At 43.4% G+C, this 18,954-nt stretch overlaps 1 protein-coding gene across 1 annotated transcript; it reads right to left on the reverse strand.

Annotated features, from left to right (window-relative positions):
- Window positions 1-4,483: 4,483 nt before the first annotated feature.
- LOC306943115 (high-affinity choline transporter 1-like) lies at window positions 4,484-12,439 on the reverse strand. The gene is made up of 8 exons (XM_079529317.1): window positions 12,329-12,439; window positions 11,260-11,446; window positions 8,847-9,002; window positions 8,070-8,218; window positions 7,681-7,824; window positions 7,157-7,310; window positions 6,593-6,810; window positions 4,484-5,219 (listed from the first exon to the last, which is right to left on the reverse strand). Exons 1-8 carry the CDS (start codon window positions 12,332-12,334, stop codon window positions 4,686-4,688), a joined length of 1,548 nt encoding a protein of 515 aa, XP_079385443.1. The 5' UTR covers window positions 12,335-12,439; the 3' UTR covers window positions 4,484-4,685.
- Between the last annotated feature and the right edge of the window lie 6,515 nt (window positions 12,440-18,954).

Here is an 18,954-nt window from a genome sequence, read left to right on the forward strand (position 1 = left end):
TTCTTCATTTAGACCTTTAGGAAATTCAGTATAAGAAATAGATCCAAAATGCTTCCCTTTTCAATAATAACCGGTCTCTGTCCCCAGTCCCCACCTCTCTTTAAGTAGTTAATATATTCTGTACCTTGAAACCTCAGGGTGCATATACTGTATAATGTCCAGTACTGTTAAAGTGTCTGGCTATGGGGGACTTTTCATCTTTTGTTCTGATATTACTTTTATGTTTGTTCGCACCACTCTACCCCTGAGCCACCCCACCCTCTCTCTCTTTCTCTCTCTCTCTCTCTCACACACACACACGCACACGCACAAGCACTAACTCTCTCACACACACACACACACACACACACACACACACACACACACACACACACACACACACACACAGATATCACAGAGGCTGACCACTCACAGTTTTAATAACATGAAGTAAAACGAAAATAAGATCCTTTTAAAAAAACACACCACAGTGGTATTTCAGCTCCTGTGCTATATGGCATCGCCACCACTCAACTTTAGCCAATAGTTTGCCATCCTTTACAGAGCACATTCATATTGTAGTCTGTTGCTCGGTCCCGTAGGTTTACACTATAACATACGTCGAATTAGACCGTTCCTCCCCCAGGCCAGGAGTCAGCCAAGCTCCTAATCCAGACAACAGTCTTGTCAAAACTTGACTATTGTAACTACCTCCTTACTGGCCTACCAGCATGTGCACTTAAAGGAGAATTCCATGCTAGAAGGCTTTCTTACCTTTCTTTGTAGTTGTTACGTCCCCACCAAAGAGGTACAGGTGTTATTTTGTGCAAAAACTCCTTATTTGCTATTTCCCCTGCCATAAGCCCTCAATGAATTGCATTGAATTGAATGGGAATTGAATGGGGCTATGGGGTGTTGTGCTAATTCGCTTATTTCCATCGAAATAAGTAGTAAAGTGTGCGGCTTGGGATATTATTTACATTATGAAGAGAGGATATATACAAAAAATAATAATTTTGAGTGATGGAAATAAGCGAATTAGCACAACACCCGATAGCCCCATTCAATTCCCATTCAATTCAATGCAATTCATTGAGGGCTTATGGTAGGGGAAATAGCCAATAAGGAGCTTTTGCACAAGATAACACCTGGACCTCTTTGGTGGGGACGTAACAACTACAAAGAAAGGTAAGAAAGCCTTTTAGTATGGAATTCTCTTTATGTAGACTTAGATAGCATTTTATACAGACTTATAACATTTTATGTAGACAGCACTAGAATAGCATTTTATGTAGACATAGCACTTTATAGCATGTATAGTTTCATTATATATAGATATTCCACTGTTACGTTCTTAGATTACGCATGTTTCATGATAACTACTTTTTTATGTATGTGATTTTACATGCTTTTTTGTTCTTGCTTAATGTAAATCGCTCTGGGTTAAGAGCGTCTGCTAAATGCCTAAATTGTAAGTTGTAATTGTAAATTGTTCAGGTTCATTGTCATTACCTGTCTTAGGTTAGATGCAGGGGATATTCTATCACAAAATATGCAGGCCAGAAAATCATGACTATGGCCCATCTATTTCGCTATACTTTGAGTAACTGACTGTCGCTTCCTAACACATCTAATTTGGTGCTGGTGAACATTCGTTGAATTGTGTGATACTTGACCTGGTTTCTTCTCAAAGTAGCGGGAGGTCGGAACAATGTCATGTTACCGTCCTATACTGCAGTAGCACTCATGTTGAAGAACATGATGGGTTGGTGGTGATACTACTGTAGGTCATCATTATTTTTGTCTTGGGAATTCAATAATTGGGTCTTATCAGTACAGTTTCCTTCGCACGTTACATGAGCAAAGGGTCAGGTGATAGTTGGTGACATCTTGATGGGAAATCTGAGAAAGTCTTAGACCTTGCATAGTTGTGATGTCAGGCATGACAATGGAACAAAATAATTAAAGATAAGAGTCAAAATGATCATGTACCTGCATGATACGTGATTAAATAATGTTAAAGGGCATGACAGGATTTAAAGGAATTAATGCAGTGTCACAACTAGTTTTATGCTAGGGCTTATAACTTTGATCAGAGGTGAACACACTTCTAAGTGGAGATTGTGGACCCCCAGGCTGTGGACCAATGATTTCCACAGATTATGATTGTGGAGTGTTATTACAGTTATATGTTGTTACACTTTGAAACACTTTCTCTCAACGGTGAAAACCTTTTTCAGGAAGCTTTACTTGACCACTTCTGCTCTCATTTGCTTTTGTAGCAAATGGATCCTTCTGAACAGCACCACCTTTTTGCTGCACCATTTTCCACTTTAAATAATAAATAAAATGGGCCACAGACATAGACAAGTCTTGGACTTTTGAGTGGCCGTTTTCCATAAGAGTGGCCCTTAGATTGTACTTTGTGCCAAATGTCATGCTTGCAACATAAAGTGAACGATTCTTATGAAATGTTGCCATTAATCTGCTTCGCTAGACCAGAAGAATAGGAAAGGCAGGTGACATCATGGCAGGCCAGAGCAGGACCCACAAGCTGCACCTCAGTCACTTTAAGCCAAATTCCAATACCCAAAATCTCGGCCACTTGCTCACTCACTTACACATCCACATCCCCTCATTACTTACACATGATCACAGTGGTGATGTGACATTGAAATTGGCTAGCAATATTAGTGGGAGGGGCCTATATAAGCGATGGATTATTATTACGTATATTTTTTCTTTGACGAAAGGATACGTGTCAGAGTTGAACGTAATCGACGCAGAAAGCACTAAGCAACGGAGGGTGAGAGAAATTTCTCGCCTCCAGTCCATCCCTTACATCGTCCGTCAATCTGGGAACAACCCCCAATCCAACGCAAGCAGCGTTCTTCGACGCAAGCAGAGAAATGTACCCCTGGCGACCTTTGGCAGCAGAGAGCAATGCTTTTCCTCCTCTGCTCCTAGACCCCCTCTTTCTGAAAGAGGAAGCCACTTCCGCCAGCTCCTTGAATTGTAAATGTAAACACGGAACGGCATGGATAGATCACATAAAACATGAGAAACATGACAATATCGTTCGAAGCACAGCTTTGCATCAGTGATCAGGCCCAAACGGAATCCTCAGTGTTCTGACGAGAACAGAGTGTGTACAAGCTCTGATAGTGTATAATTTTGCTTAATTCCAAACGCCGATAGGGTTGCAGCAAGACCCGCTCTGCAGAACGAGCGGGTCTTGCCGCAATCCTATCAGGGTTTGGAATGAAGCTATAAATTATCGTCTCCTATGCTTCCATTTGGTGACAATTTGGCCGTTTACAGACGCGACCTACAAACCGTGGTTTCCCCTGCAGAGATCTTTATGGTTCCTTTTCTCAGCCTCTTCAGTTGTGTATATTTACATGATCTTTAAATCCCAGGCAGTGGTTTTGTTGACAGCCTGATAACTATAGCTTCATAGTGTCACAGCTGCCATCTAGTGGATGAATAGTTGATTGCACATTATAGACCCACACAAGTCAACAATAGCAACGCAACTCTACAATAGCTACGCAGGGGACTCTGTAACGCCACTAATAAGCCCAACACAAGCCAAAACGGACTCTGTCGAGGCCTTTAAGGTAAAAAACACGGCTTGTGCAGAATTCACCTTTAAGGGAGACAGGCCACTTCCCAGAATAATTGCATAATCTCTCAACCAACAGGTGATTGTATCTTTGGGTTCATATTTCGGTTACAGCCTATAGAAACACCAACATTGTAAAGGCTATTGTTCATTGGCATCGTTGATCTGATCTCCTGGATCAGGAGGATGATTAGCTGGTCAACATTCTTGTGTCCTTGTCAACTTGTTTCTCTTGTGAGTGACATGTCCTGAGCCATCTATTTTGTGGCTGGGGGAGGTGGGATACAACTTTTCTTCCTAGTTTTCCTTAGCTTCTAGGACCAAGGGACTGTGGTTACAAACTTGTATGCAGATCGGTGCAGAAGATGCGACTGGGCCTCTTATAGCGCCACTGAGTTTGAATTCTGAACCCTGGGTCGGGTGGGTATATAGGACAAAAGTTTTGGATTGCAGCTTTAACAGCATTCTCATTTGGGTTACATTGAACTTTCAAAAAATGCTAAATACTAAATGCAAATTACTAAATTTTTGAGAAAACGGTGACTCATAGCACTCAGCATACAGCAGAAATGTATTCAGCACATACAATATGGAATATAGAAACAACAAATGAAGTACAATTTATCAGAATTATAGCCATTTCCAGTTTTTATAGTGATTAATTATGGTAATTACTCAATTTCTGACAAAACGGTGACTCATATCACTCGGCATACGGCAGAAATGGATTCAGCACATAAAAATAATATAGAAACAACACATTACATCTAGAGTTTGTGCCACTATGCGGAACCCCCCCCGCCTGTATATTAAGTGCAGTGACAATTATCTCCCTCCCTGCCCGCCTTCACTCCCCAAACACAGACCAGTTGTGTTCGTATATAGATTACACACTTGACAAAGCCGCTTGCACCACGGTGGATTCAAACCCCAGACTCCGTGGTGGTACGCAGCTTGTAGTAGCTACTTTGCCACTGCACCACTCGAGCACCTCCCTTTTGAACAATTTAGGACAATCACCCAGTCACCCTGTACCTATCTGAAAATATTTTTAAATCTGGTGTTCAACACTCTGTGTCCTTCATTGCCAGAGGAGCATCTCATGTTGGATTTGCAAGGTCTCTTCTTCTTCTCTGGTGCCATCACCTGTGGTTGCTTGTGTCTGCGGTGGCCGCGAGGCTTTCACTTTGAACACGTCCCACTTCTCAGGAATTGCGCCTTTGTTGAAGAGCAGCGAAGACAGGTGAGAGAACAACAAGATGCTGGCCAGGGCGGAGAACATGCAGATGGTCTTGACGGGGGCAATCTGGACATGAACTCCATCCTCTAATTTGCACACTGGGAGGCAGAGCGCAGTTGGAAGCCATAACAGGGGTTCTCCACACAGCACTCTCAGCACAAACCCGACCAGGAAGCCCATAATAGCCCCGTAACCATTGGAGATGCTGAAGAAAAGGACAGCGACCAGTTGAGGGAGCACAATGATGTAGCTCACCTCCGACCCCAGGAACCAGAACACCATGATGCTGTTGTCCAGCACTGTGAGGGAAGTGCCAGCCAAACCCACCAACACCACAGAGACACGGACTACCCACTGGAACTCCCTCTGTGATGCCTATGGGAAGAAATGAGTCAAATGAGGCTGGAGATATTCATGAGGTGTGTCAACAAATACCTAATGGATTGGTCAGGAACAAAAGTCTGGAGAGAGTGACTGATGGATTTCATTTTGTAATTTGTACCATTTTTGTTAGACAGTTGAACCTATTTCTTACCCTTGAGGTAACACGGTTTTGTTGTTATAAACATAAATGTCACAATAAAAGGAAACGATACAAGAGCTGGCGGCTGACGTGATGACGAGGCGTGAACCAACGCTTTGTGTATAAAAACGATGTATCTCTGTTTTATCTTCAGAAGAATATATCTGGAACCACGCTTTTCCAATGCTTGTAAGATCTCTTCTCTGGAATAAACCCAAACATTATTGTGATAAGAAGGTTCCTCCATTTATTGATGTATTAACAAATTCATATACTGTCCGATAGATATGGACCAATAGAAAAATATAAAAATCTAACAGTGACAAAGGACATCTCTCACTTCTGGAAAATCTCCACCAGCCTGCATAAAATCATGTTATTCAATGTGTTTTACGTAGACTGTTGGTGACTTACCAGTGGTGACACAGAGAGCCCTTGCCACACATCCTTAAATTAGAGAAGTTGCCCATTAAGATGAAGTCAGAACTTCTGCCTTTGTGTGTGCAGACATCATACAAAGTTGAGGCAAGTTAGCACATGTGGACTAGGAAATAATTTTTTTAAGTAGGCCTACATAGGCCTGCATCTGTGAACAAGTAAACAATATACATTTTGATAACCTAACTAGCATCTATAGGCAATTAGGCACCAAGCAACAAGCGAAATAATTATGGAATGCTATTGAATTGAGGTAGAGTCTGAGGAGCTGGGCTTTCAGAGAATGGCAGAAGATAGGAAGTGTAGCCCACCTGGGACTACACTCACTGTCACTGTCATTTCACAGCTTGAGAGCAAGGAGGGCCAGTTGAAGTCTAGGGCAGTATTATGCGTGTCTTAAGTACCAGGTCTTATTACTTAACTTAAGACCTGGAGGCGTGGTCAATGCTGTTTGGCCACTCAGTACAAGTAATAAGACCTGGTACTTAAGACACGCATAATACTGCCTAGGTCTGGTCTTGTCTTCTAGGTCTAAGGGCTGTATTTTGCGTGTCTTAAGTACCAGGTCTTATTACTTAACTTAAGACCTGGAGGCGTGGTCAATGCTCTTTGGCCACTCAGAATAGCCAAATGGCATTGATCACGCCTCCAGGTCTTAAGTTAAGTAATAAGACCTGGTACTTAAGACACGCAAAATACAGCCCTAAGTGACTTTGAGAGTTGGCCAGGGTGTCATAGGAACAGAAGGGGCAGATGTTCATCCAAAAATGCATCCGGTTCTTCTCACCTGGGGCCTCAGGATGGCCTTATAGATATTGGAGGTGAAGATGGTGGCTGCTGACAGCATGAAGGAGTCCACGGAAGACATCACCGCAGCAGCCACCGCTCCGATTCCAATGAAGGAGATGAAGGGTGGGGTGAGATGCATAAGGATGACGGGCATGACCAAACTCGCCTCCCCACGCTCAAACGGGGATGGAGAACCATATGAGGTCAGGTTCCAGTCTGACGAACATACAGTGATAGGTTCAAAGAGAACAAGTTGTGTATTAAGAGTAAGACTTATGATCAACAATGATTATGCAACAAAACAGCATAAAGTCTTATTAAATTATTACCATTGTTGTACATAGTGTTTTGTTGGCACTCAGAAGACATCAAGTGCAACATCATGTGACAACACTTGACTCTCACCCAACTATATATTTATTTTTATATAATATATATATATAACAGTGTTAACACCTGTATAATATATAGCCATAAACACCTGCTATGCCTGCCTATCTGTTTGCAATGGTCTTTGACATGTTTATTTTTTATTTTATTTTTCTCAACAAGCCTTTGATACCTGTTGATGCAGCCACTGCCCCCATCAGTATAGGAGGGATCGCAAATATGAGAATAATACCGGCTGCGGCAAGACACATGATCCGGGCGTTTGCCTTAGAAGAGGCAGCCAGGGTCCTTTGGTGGAAGTTTTGAAAAGCCAGGTTCCCAAAAGCCTTGGAAAGGGAGGAAATCACAGTAAGTAGAGCAGGTGATTATGGCAAATTGACAGTTCAACTTGTTGATGTTGCCACAAAATATAGCATTATATTGACGACACCACATGAATGTCAGTGTTTCAAATTATTGAAGGGCCACTTATGATGGAAGATATTCTGGAAAATGCAAATTAATGCATTCTTTGAAGGAATTAAATGTGACACGCCAATACAATTCCTATCTTCTACTGCCACAGATTTGGTTGTTAATTATTTCTCTGCGAAGTACGAACATATTTGTACCCCCCAGCTATGGGACGTTATCGGCTAGGTACGAACATATTCATAGTACTGAAGATTAAAAAGAAAAGTAAAACCACCAGCTTACAAAAAGCAGAAAGTTGTCCATCCACCTCCCTGCTCTGTCTGCATCCACTGTCCCGACCCAGGAGGCATGCACAGTGTGGTTGAAGGCTGTCTTTGTGATGTCAGAATAGGAGGGACTCATCAGAGCAAAGGGGGCACACAGCCACTGTGGACACATGCATGGTACTTTATAAACACTACAGTATGTGCTGAATGCTGATGTTTGAGTTTTTGACACTTTTGGCTGTTCATCCTGCTCATCCAGGGGAAGAACAGCCAACAGAACTGTATAGCTTACATAGACTGCCCACAGAGAAGAACCTTCTCCAGTCCATCCATACCCCTAAATGTTTCTGTTTTACTGGTGACATCAGTGCTGCTCATCATTTGCAATTAGTGTGGAGTGCCTACCAGGCTGACAAAAATGAGAGTGAGCTGGACGACATCAGTGTAGGCCACAGAGTATAAACCTCCAAGTAGAGTGTAGAGAATGGCCACCGCAGCGGAGATCCAGATACTCATAGTGTATGGCACATCCAGGACCACACTCATGGTTGCACCTACGTATCACACATGTAGACGCAGGCACGCACGCGTCAGTGACGACACACACACGCACGCACGCACGCACACACACACACACACACACACACACACACACACACACACACACCTATTCCAGGTCACTGAAAAATACAGCATCCAATTGTATTGTGCCTTATGGCCATCTGCTAATCAGAGTATAGTGTGGGGTCTGACCACCAGGAACATAGAATCTGGGGATCGAGAAATGTGTGTGATATAGGATTATCTATCTACAAACCCTGGGCAGAGAGGTAAACTCTTAAGAAATGTATAACATTCTTCATATATTGAATCCTTTTCCGTCCCTGAACTAGCAGCAGTTTGGTCAGGTTGCCTGTTCAGTGGGGTGCGGAACTGAAGGAATAGTGTGTTCATCCGCATGTGTTATGCGCCCACCCAGGGAAACTCCTCACTGTCAGTCGAAAAGAAGTGGACCAGCTAAAGATATGGGGAGATGGTCTAAAAAAATAATTTCATGGATTAAAGGATTTAAGGATATCTCCCCATATCTTTAGATGGTCCATTCTTTTCGACTGACAGTGAGGATGTAGTGTATTACAACACAAGAATATACATTTATTAGTGTCTGTGTGCACACTGTACCTAAGCCAATCAATGTCCCAGTCAACCAGATGATTTCCGCTACAAGTGAGGCCAGGGACAGAAACACACTCAATACTTTTCCATACTTGATCTGAAATGGGTCGATCATGGTCACATATTTTCTTTCCCTCATTGGCTGGGCAAAGAACAGGCCACCTTAGCAACAAAACATAATAGAGAGTCAGATGCAGCAAACTCGGGTTGTTATAGGACCACTGCAGGAATGGTCTGTAGTACCATATATGCATAGGGTATTTTGTCATTTTGACACAAATAAATAACTGATCTGTCATTTTTGCCCTGGGCAGTGGGCACCATATATGGGAGAAGTTTCTGCATCCCGGTTCAGTTCTGATCGGACACCACTACAGCGGGCTCTAACTTGCCTGGGGTGACCAGGGGGATGATGTCACGTGATGTCACGATGACCTGGGGGATTGCCTGGGGTGTGTGACGGGAATTGCGACTTCATGACAGAGTGACGGGAATTGTAGGTTATGTGACAAAAATGCAAGATTTCATAGTTATCGACCTTCGGTCGCAGCAAAACATGTCACTGAAGATGCCGTCAACTTGTTTCTCCGCTGTCATCCCAATAACCTTTTCTTTTTATTATCAGTTCTTTGCGTATCGTATATGGATGATCTGTCGAAATAGTTGAATGCTTGTAACACTGGTTGTATGCTGGGTAATGATCTTATCAATCATTTGATGTATGCAAATGATTTAGTCATATTGAGCCCAAGTAGTGCTGGACTACAGCAGCTGCTCGACATATGTACTGAGTATGGCATTGAAAATGATATCAAGTATAATGCCAGTAAGAGTGTTGTTCTTATTTGTAGAACAAAAGAGGACAAAAGTCAAAAGATTCCTGATTTTAAACTATCTTTTAACACTCTGTCTGTAGTAAAGTCAAATATCTTGGACATTTTATTAGAGAACAGTTGACAGATGATGATGATATATATATCATCATCATCTGTCAACTGTTCCAGACAGTTCCAGACAGAGAGCCCTTGGCTCTGTCTATATATAGACAGAGCCGTAGGATGTATGCACAGGCGAACACCCTCGCAAGTTCAGTATGTGTTCAGAAGCAGTTAAGATTACTCTATTTAGAGCTTACTGTACACCACTCTACACTGCCCACTTGTGGTCAAGCTACAGTATTCAGAAACTTCAAGTAGCATATAATGATGCCATGAGAATTTTACTCAAAAAGCCTAGATGGTGCATTACAAGTGAAATGTTTGTGGCTGCAAGAGTCAATACTTTTCAAGCTGTTCTCTGGAATGTAATGCATAGATTCAGATGAATGTGTCGCTTGGATGACCAGGATGAGTCTGTGAATAGCATCATCATCAGTATAAATAATAAGTCAAAGGTTGCACCAGATACTGCTCTAGCCTTAGAAGACATTGGCTTAAAGCCTTTATTTATAACTGTCACAAATGCCTGTCTAACATGTACATTTGGACTGTTTTTTATTGGATGTATATTGTATTTTGTGTTTTGTGTGTTTTTCTATGGACCTTGAGTCCAAGGTGCAATAAAGGCCTTCATTCATTCATTCATTCATTCATTCATTCATTCTAATGTAATTTTACAATTGTGTTTCCTTTGCTTGATGTTTTGTGTAAAGCACATGTTGAAATGTGCTATACAAATAAAATTGCCTTGCCTTGCATAGCAAAAATTTGAATTGTAGAAAAAAACATCAAAAAATCAAATGAATGGCAACTTTTCAGAGTAATCCACTATTTGACAAATTAATATATAGCCATATTGTCTGTTTTGACAACCAAAAAGTAACCAAAAATATATTGTTGCTGTCGGGTAGAAAGCGCCAAAGGTTTTACTTTTCAGGACTCAAATTAAAAAAAGCAGAAATAGCAGATATACAAGCTCAAAACACATCGTGGTTGCATTTATAGCTTGTACATCTGTTATTTTTGCTATACTTTTGTGGGACACTGTATGAACTATAGAGGATTAATTTATTAAGAGATAAGAGGTTATTGAACGACAGCAATGATATTGAAACGGATAATTAGAAGAATATAAGACATATAACAGAATAATCAAGATGGTTATTTTTTACATAATTATATCAACAAATCAACAGAAAAAAATCTAATCGATTTTTCACAATCGACTAAATTGATTAATCTGTGTTATACTTCATTCAACAATGGTGGTTTATGGAAATAGTGAAAATAGCCAAACTACAAGCTTACAACGATGTGACATGTTGTGAGCTTGCATGTAGATCTGTTATTTTCACCATTTAAAAAATAATAATCGTAGTATATTAGTAGTAGTAATAGTATAATAATAGTAATCAAGGCAAAAGTTTGAAATAATCATTTTGATTATTCACTTCGCCCCAGCCGGCCCTACATGTATATACCAGTCATGGTGAATATCCCCACTAGGAGACTGATGTTCCTGTTGGCCAGGAGGATGGTCTCTGTGCTGTTAATCCCCCCGCATCTCTTCGCCGTCTTCCTGGCCTTGAGCGAGGCCCAGATACCTGTCCCTAGAACCAGCAGGTAGCATATCACCATGGCAACGACTCCCGGGATGTTGATGGCCATCTGAAACAGACGTGTCCAGTAGTAGACTATAATGTTAAGATTGATTCAAATGTACTAAGGGTCCACTTAGACTACACACTGCAACTCAGTGACCAACTGACGCACAAGAGAATTAGAAGCCTGAGTATAATGGGGGTGGGGTGCCTCAAGGCTGTGTTTACACACTTTTAAAATATTTTGACTACACGGTACACACTCCAAGTGACCAACTGACAACCAAGGGTGTTGGGTGTGTTTAGCTGGTGTCTCAAGGCTGTGCTCACACAAGGCTCCTTATACTTTCTTTTTTCCCCCCTATCCTTCATAAAAGGCAACTAATTTGAACATATCCTAATATAAGGCAAGATCAAGATGAGGCTATGGGGGAGAGGAAGCGAGTGCGATGGGGAGTGAGGGAGAAGAAGAGAGGGAGTAGAGTGGGATACTTTTCACCTGGACAAGCTGAAAAGCATTCCAGGTGACTACCTCATGAATCGATAGAATACCAAGAGAATGCAAAGTTGTCACTCGGTTGTGACGGTGTGTTCTACATGGTCTAGTAGCAGTAGTGGCTCAGAGTTTCTGCCTGATGACTAAAAGTCTAATATCTCCCCCTGCCAAGGTTGGGAATCCTCCTTTAGGCTAGCGGTTAAGATGTTGACTTTCCACACAGGAGATCTGGGTTCATGAGCTCATGCAGTTGAAGACGATGGGATTCTTCTCATTATGCTGCATTGGTGGGGTATATGTCAGCCGGCAGACATTATTATTATTATTATTATGTCCTCCTTTAATCCTGATTCCTAACCGTTACCGTTTCGTTATAATATTTGTTATGATTTACTTTTACCTATTCTTGTTTTGCTGTGAAACCTTTCCTTCTGTTGTGATCTTTATACTTACCTGCATGTTATGTTGTTCTGAGTTGTTGTGCTGTTTGATTTGTGTTGTGTTTCCTAATGTTTTGCCACTGCGTCCACCAGTCACACACAAAACCACACAAATAGTAATCAGAAATGCATACAGCTGAGCATGAGTCTGTGACGCAAGAGAGACGTTCACCAACCAACATGCACGTACACAAGGGACAGAGCCAATCAACACGCAAGGTCATGTACGAACAAACAGAGGGAACATTCAAAACTGACAGCAGAATGAGAGAAGCACCCGAGAGAGAAGGACACCCAGAGAGCAGCGGCGAGAGGAGCCGACCGAGTAGTAATACCCAGCGGAGGGTGGGAGCAGGCAGCAAACCTAAAGAAGGAAGAAGTGACGACCCGATCAACCCTCGAACCCGTGAACCAGAAGTGGCAGTGTGTCATCACCCGCAGCGGCAGAGCCCGAACTTTGTTCGACTCTGCCTGGCATGTGAGTGTGAGTACTGAACCACACTGTTGAAGAAATCTATGCCTCGGCTAAGCCATTGAAATAGTAATCTGAGTTATTACGTATACCTCGATTCGAGTGATCTGCCAAATCCTCTCCAACCTTTCCAGGAGCGCTTGTGAAGAGGGTCAGGATCGAGCAGTGTGACGTAAGGAGAACAGATGAGTACCAGCCCCCCCGGGACATTGAAGTTGACAGTGCATCGCGCATCAACTGCAGCGGCAGAGCCCGAGCTTTGTCGACTCTGCCTGGCGTGTGAGTATTGAACCGCACTGTTGAAGAATCCCTATGGCTTTTCCATACTACTAGAAAACTAAGATATTATATATTTCGATTCGAGTGATCTGCCAGTATTCTGCCCATAGGCACTGCTGGCCAGCCTGCTGAATCCTCCCCTCCTACTGCACATCCACTTACCTTGTTCCCTCTATTCCATATGGTTATTTGTTTTATTATTCCAGTGATTGACATGATGATTATGATGATTGATGATTTTAGAAACATTGTAAAGGGATTTTGATATTAAAGTAAAAGGTACCTTTTAAACCGTTAGCCTTGCCTTGCGTCACACTAATTCATTTTATTGTCATAACGAACCTGTGTTGCATTGCATGTAGTCTAGACTCTAGTCTAGTCTATAGCTGTTTTACCCAACTAAAAAGAGGACCTTCAGAAAGGTGGCGTAGTCGGTGATTACACTGTTTTAGTATCTTTATTCATATTCCAGGCACCCACTTTGCCTGGGGTGAGCGTGCGACCCGCCACATATAAACCATGATTCCCCCTGGTCGGCCATCTCTGGAATGGACAGCTTTGAAGCATTTTGATCTTGCCTCATAGGCCGCGGCCTTATAAGGATCCTTCACTGCTTCTGGAGAAGCTTAGAAGTGAGGCACAGGTGATTCCTTCTGAGCAGGGGTGTGGCGTAACGGTAGACACCATCAACCTCGACACGTACCGTCTTGCATTCTAGGAGAGCGATGATCCTCCTTCGGCCGCGTCACCAGCTTCTCATTGTGTATAGGTGGCGTATCTACCTGCCAGAGGCGCTCAACGTTGCGGAGACGTTCTGCTGTAACAGGGTTGGTGGAAGTCAAGAGGCAGCTCTGGGGCGGGCAGTACTGTGGCAGACCCCTACCTGGGGCTACTATCGAACGACAACCTACCTCAAACCCTACCAACCCATAACCGCAAGCACGGAGCGCATCCCTCACCAACCTTAATCTGGTCGTTTTAACTGACCCCTCAACAACCTTAACCCGGTCGTTGTAACGGACCCCTCACTCCGGTCGTTTTAACGGACCCCTCACCAAACCTAATCCGGTTGCCTGTAAAACAAGCGCCCCCTCAGTGACCATCGACTCCCAGGCTCTGCGTAAAAGGTCATCCCCCCTACCTGGGCCCTGCAGGGTCCATTCTTGGTCTTGATGGCTGCAGGTGTCTGCTTCGCACTGGCTCAATAGGCACACTACTGGCTCTGATTGCTGCCGATGAGCAGTAGAGGGCTGACTCCTTCGAAGGACTCAAGGGGAAAACCCCTCAGGTGCTTGAATAGGGCAGACACTGGGTAGGAATGGAATGGTCCACAAGACCAAAGTGTTTGAATGTGAAGGCACACACAATTGTGGTATAGCTGATGAGGGTGAGCAGCTGTAGAGATCTTGAAGGAGACCGTGGCTCGGTCGACAGAGGCATCAATCAATGACACAACTTTACACGAGGATACTATCAGAACACATAATAAAAACACATAATAAACATGAAACATAACTTACTGCTGGTCAATGATGCACACAGGAACGAAAAGGAATGGTAGAAAAAGAATGATAAAATAGTGTACAGTCTGTCCCGGTAATACAAACTTCTCTCACACAGTCACTTTGATCACTGATTAATGACAGGTTAAGTGTCTGCAGGCAGAGTGCATGTCCCATAACTTCTGGGTATGATGATGGCACGCGCATACCCTCTATGGAGCGTGCATGAGGATGTCTCTTGGACTTTGTTACACAGCTGGTACCGTTTGGGAACCACTGGTCTACACAACACACTGCTCCCCAGGAAAACTGCAGACTTCATCTGCAGCATGGCGAGGCCAGCAGCAACTGCTGTTAATGTTAATCTATTTGATAAAGTATGTAATTTAGGCTATGGGTATGTGATAAAAAAAATGTATCGCAAGACTGACAGTATAGGCTACAGCTATATTCACAGTGAAAAGTGAAAAGGTATAAGTATTCACATTTAAAATATTAAAGACAGACCTGAATATTGAGTTACAGCATTTTCTATGTAGTGGTTTTCTAAAAGAAAACTTTAAAATTCAAACTACATTACAACATGGAAAAACAAACAAACATATAGCGATATCAATTTAATAAATTAATCTTAGGCATTCACACATATCAAACACCAAACAAATGTTTGGTCTTTTTTTTTTTTGGCCACCACGATGCTTTTCCAATGGGAGTCACATTTGTGTTGTGCTCTCACATCACATAGAACATGATGGTGGAGGCCCTGTGCTCTCACATCACATAGAACATGATGGTGGAGGCCCTGTGCTCTCACATCACATAGAACATGTTGGTGGAGGCCCTGTGCTCTCACATCACATAGAACATGATGGTGGAGGCCCTGTGCTCTCACATCACATAGAACATGATGGTGGAGGCCCTGTGCTCTCACATAACATAGAACATGTTGGTGGAGGCCCTGTGCTCTCACATCACATAGAACATGTTGGTGGAGGCCCTGTGCTCTCACATCACATAGAACATGGTGGAGGCCCTGTGCTCTCACATCACATAGAACATGATGGTGGAGGCCCTGTGCTCTCACATCACATAGAACATGGTGGAGGCCCTGTGCTCTCACATCACATAGAACATGGTGGAGGCCCTGTGCTCTCACATCACATAGAACATGTTTACATGTGCTATGGTGGAGGCCCTGTGCTCTCACATCACATAGAACATGATGGTGGAGGCCCTGTGCTCTCACATCACATAGAACATGATGGTGGAGGCCCTGTGCTCTCACATCACATAGAACATGATGGTGGAGGCCCTGTGCTCTCACATCACATAGAACATGGTGGAGGCCCTGTGCTCTCACATCACATAGAACATGTTGGTGGAGGCCCTGTGCTCTCACATCACATAGAACATGATGGAGGCCCTGTGCTCTCACATCACATAGAACATGATGGTGGAGGCCCTGTGCTCTCACATCACATAGAACATGATGGTGGAGGCCCTGTGCTCTCACATCACATAGAACATGTTGGTGGAGGCCCTGTGCTCTCACATCACATAGAACATGATGGAGGCCCTGTGCTCTCACATCACATAGAACATGGTGGAGGCCCTGTGCTCTCACATCACATAGAACATGGTGGAGGCCCTGTGCTCTCACATCACATAGAACATGTTGGTGGAGGCCCTGTGCTCTCACATCACATAGAACATGATGGAGGCCCTGTGCTCTCACATCACATAGAACATGATGGTGGAGGCCCTGTGCTCTCACATCACATAGAACATGATGGTGGAGGCCCTGTGCTCTCACATCACATAGAACATGTTGGTGGAGGCCCTGTGCTCTCACATCACATAGAACATGATGGAGGCCCTGTGCTCTCACATCACATAGAACATGGTGGAGGCCCTGTGCTCTCACATCACATAGAACATGGTGGAGGCCCTGTGCTCTCACATCACATAGAACATGGTGGAGGCCCTGTGCTCTCACATCACATAGAACATGGTGGAGGCCCTGTGCTCTCACATCACATAGAACATGATGGTGGAGGCCCTGTGCTCTCACATCACATAGAACATGGTGGAGGCCCTGTGCTCTCACATCACATAGAACATGTTTACATGTGATGGTGGAGGCCCTGTGCTCTCACATCACATAGAACATGATGGTGGAGGCCCTGTGCTCTCACATCACATAGAACTCACACGTCACCCCCCTTCTCCGCTCCCTCCATTGGCTCCCGGTTGCTGCCCGCACAGAATACAAAACTCTGATGCTGGCATTCAAAGCAACCAAAAGTATGGCTCCCCCATATCTTGCAAGTATGATCGAACTCTACAAACCCTCCCGCGCACTCAGTTCAGCCAATGCAGGGAAGCTGGAAGTACCTTCACTAAAAACGCCAGGACAACGCTCCACACCTCCCAAACTCTTCTCCCTTCTGGCTCCAAAACTATGAAATGCAATTCCCATCACAATCAGAACCGCAGCCTCACTCCCAATCTTCCGTCGTAGTCTGAAACCCACCTCTTCAGACTCCATCATGGCCCATATAGCACCTGCCCTAGCCCCGACAACCTTACAGGCATATGCAAAGCCTCAACCTATGTAACTTAGATAGCGCTTTATGTAGACTTAGATAGCATTTTATACAGACTTATAACATTTTATGTAGACAGCACTAGAATAGCATTTTATGTAGACATAGCACTTTATAGCATGTATAGTTTCATTATATATAGATATTCCACTGTTACGTTCTTAGCTTACGCATGTTTCATGATAACTACTTTTTTATGTATGTGATTTTACATGCTTTTTTGTTCTTGCTTAATGTAAATCACTCTGGGTTAAGAGCGTCTGCTAAATGCCTAAATTGTAAGTTGTAATTGTAAATTGTTCAGGTTCATTCATTGTCATTACCTGTCTTAGGTTAGATGCAGGGGATATTTTATCACAAAATATGCAGGCCAGAAAATCATGACTATGGCCCATCTATTTCGCTATACTTTGAGTATCTGACTGTCGCTTCCTAACACATCTAATTTGGTGCTGGTGAACATCTGTTGAATTGTGTGATACTTGACCTGGTTTCTTCTCAAAGTAGCGGGAGGTCGGAACAATGTCATGTTACCGTCCTATACTGCAGTAGCACTCATGTTGAAGAACATGATGGGTTGGTGGTGATACTACTGTAGGTCATCATTATTTTTGTCTTGGGAATTCAATTATTGGGTCTTATCAGTACAGTTTCCTTCGTATGTTACATGAGCAAAGGGTCAGGTGATAGTTGGTGACATCTTGATGGGAAATCTGAGAAAGTCTTAGACCTTGCATAGTTGTGATGTCAGGCATGACAATGGAACAAAAGAATTAAAGATAAGAGTCAAAATCATCATGTACCTGCATGATACGTGATTAAATAATGTTAAAGGGCATGACAGGATTTAAAGGAATTAATGCAGTGTCACAACTAGTTTTATGCTAGGTGTAAAATAGCTCGAACCAGTGCTGGTTATTTAGTTAGGACCCACGACAGTGGTGTTCGATACGAACTTAACCGGGATGTGGAAACCTCCAATGAAAAGCTCTATAATTTGCTTGGCCAGATATTCCATCCTATCCAACTGACTCAGGCCAAAGATATTAGAAGATATTCTGCCCCCTTAAGTCTCTGACTGTAATCCTTTTATACTTTTTAGTTATATGTGTGTCATAATGACAATGCTATCCAATCGCATATGACGATGACACACGTGTACATCCCTATATGGGGTTCCCACATCAATCCGATGTCAGCATTGGATATTTCCATTATCTCCACATATGGGCCATAAATCATCATCATATGTGGAGATCCAAGTGACAGCCTTTTATCCCCATATATGGAGATCCATTTGAGAGCCTTCGCAACAGCCACCCCCAGATTTCCCATGGAAATATGTAAAATATCAAGAAGGCTTGAACAGTTCGCCCATTGCAAGCGTACCTGGCCCTTGGGCCACCCCATCGAAAGCGTACCTGGCCCTTGGGCCACCCCATCGAAGGCGTACCTGGCTCTTCGAGCCACCGCATCAAGAGCGTACCTGGCCCTTGGGCCACCCCATCGAAGGCGTACCTGACTCTTCGAGCCACCGCATCAAGATCGTACCTGGCCCTTGGGCCACCCCATCGAAGGCGTACCTGGCTCTTCGAGCCACTGCATCAAGAGCGTACCTGGCCCTTGGGGTGCTACTACCGTACCATGCATGATGACTGTTCGTCTCCGGTTATGCTCATGGTCATTTCTGCAAGAGTGACCGTCCAGCCTCCTTGCTGGACTACTTCGGTCCCTATGAACCTGGACTTCTGGTCTGTCAGCTTGCACTTTCATCTCGATA

The sequence above is a fragment of the Electrona antarctica genome, assembly GCF_951216825.1.
Source record: "Electrona antarctica genome assembly, chromosome: 19".
Taxonomy (NCBI): domain Eukaryota; kingdom Metazoa; phylum Chordata; class Actinopteri; order Myctophiformes; family Myctophidae; genus Electrona; species Electrona antarctica.

Bases quoted from the DNA above. Each gene is read 5' to 3' on its own strand.
- LOC306943115 (XM_079529317.1), bottom strand. The intron at 9,003-11,259 runs GTATATACATGT...TTTGTTGCTAAG, and splicing joins GGGGATATTCACCATGACTG to GTGGCCTGTTCTTTGCCCAG. The intron at 5,220-6,592 runs GTGAGAAGAACC...TTCTTCCCATAG, and splicing joins AGGCCATCCTGAGGCCCCAG to GCATCACAGAGGGAGTTCCA.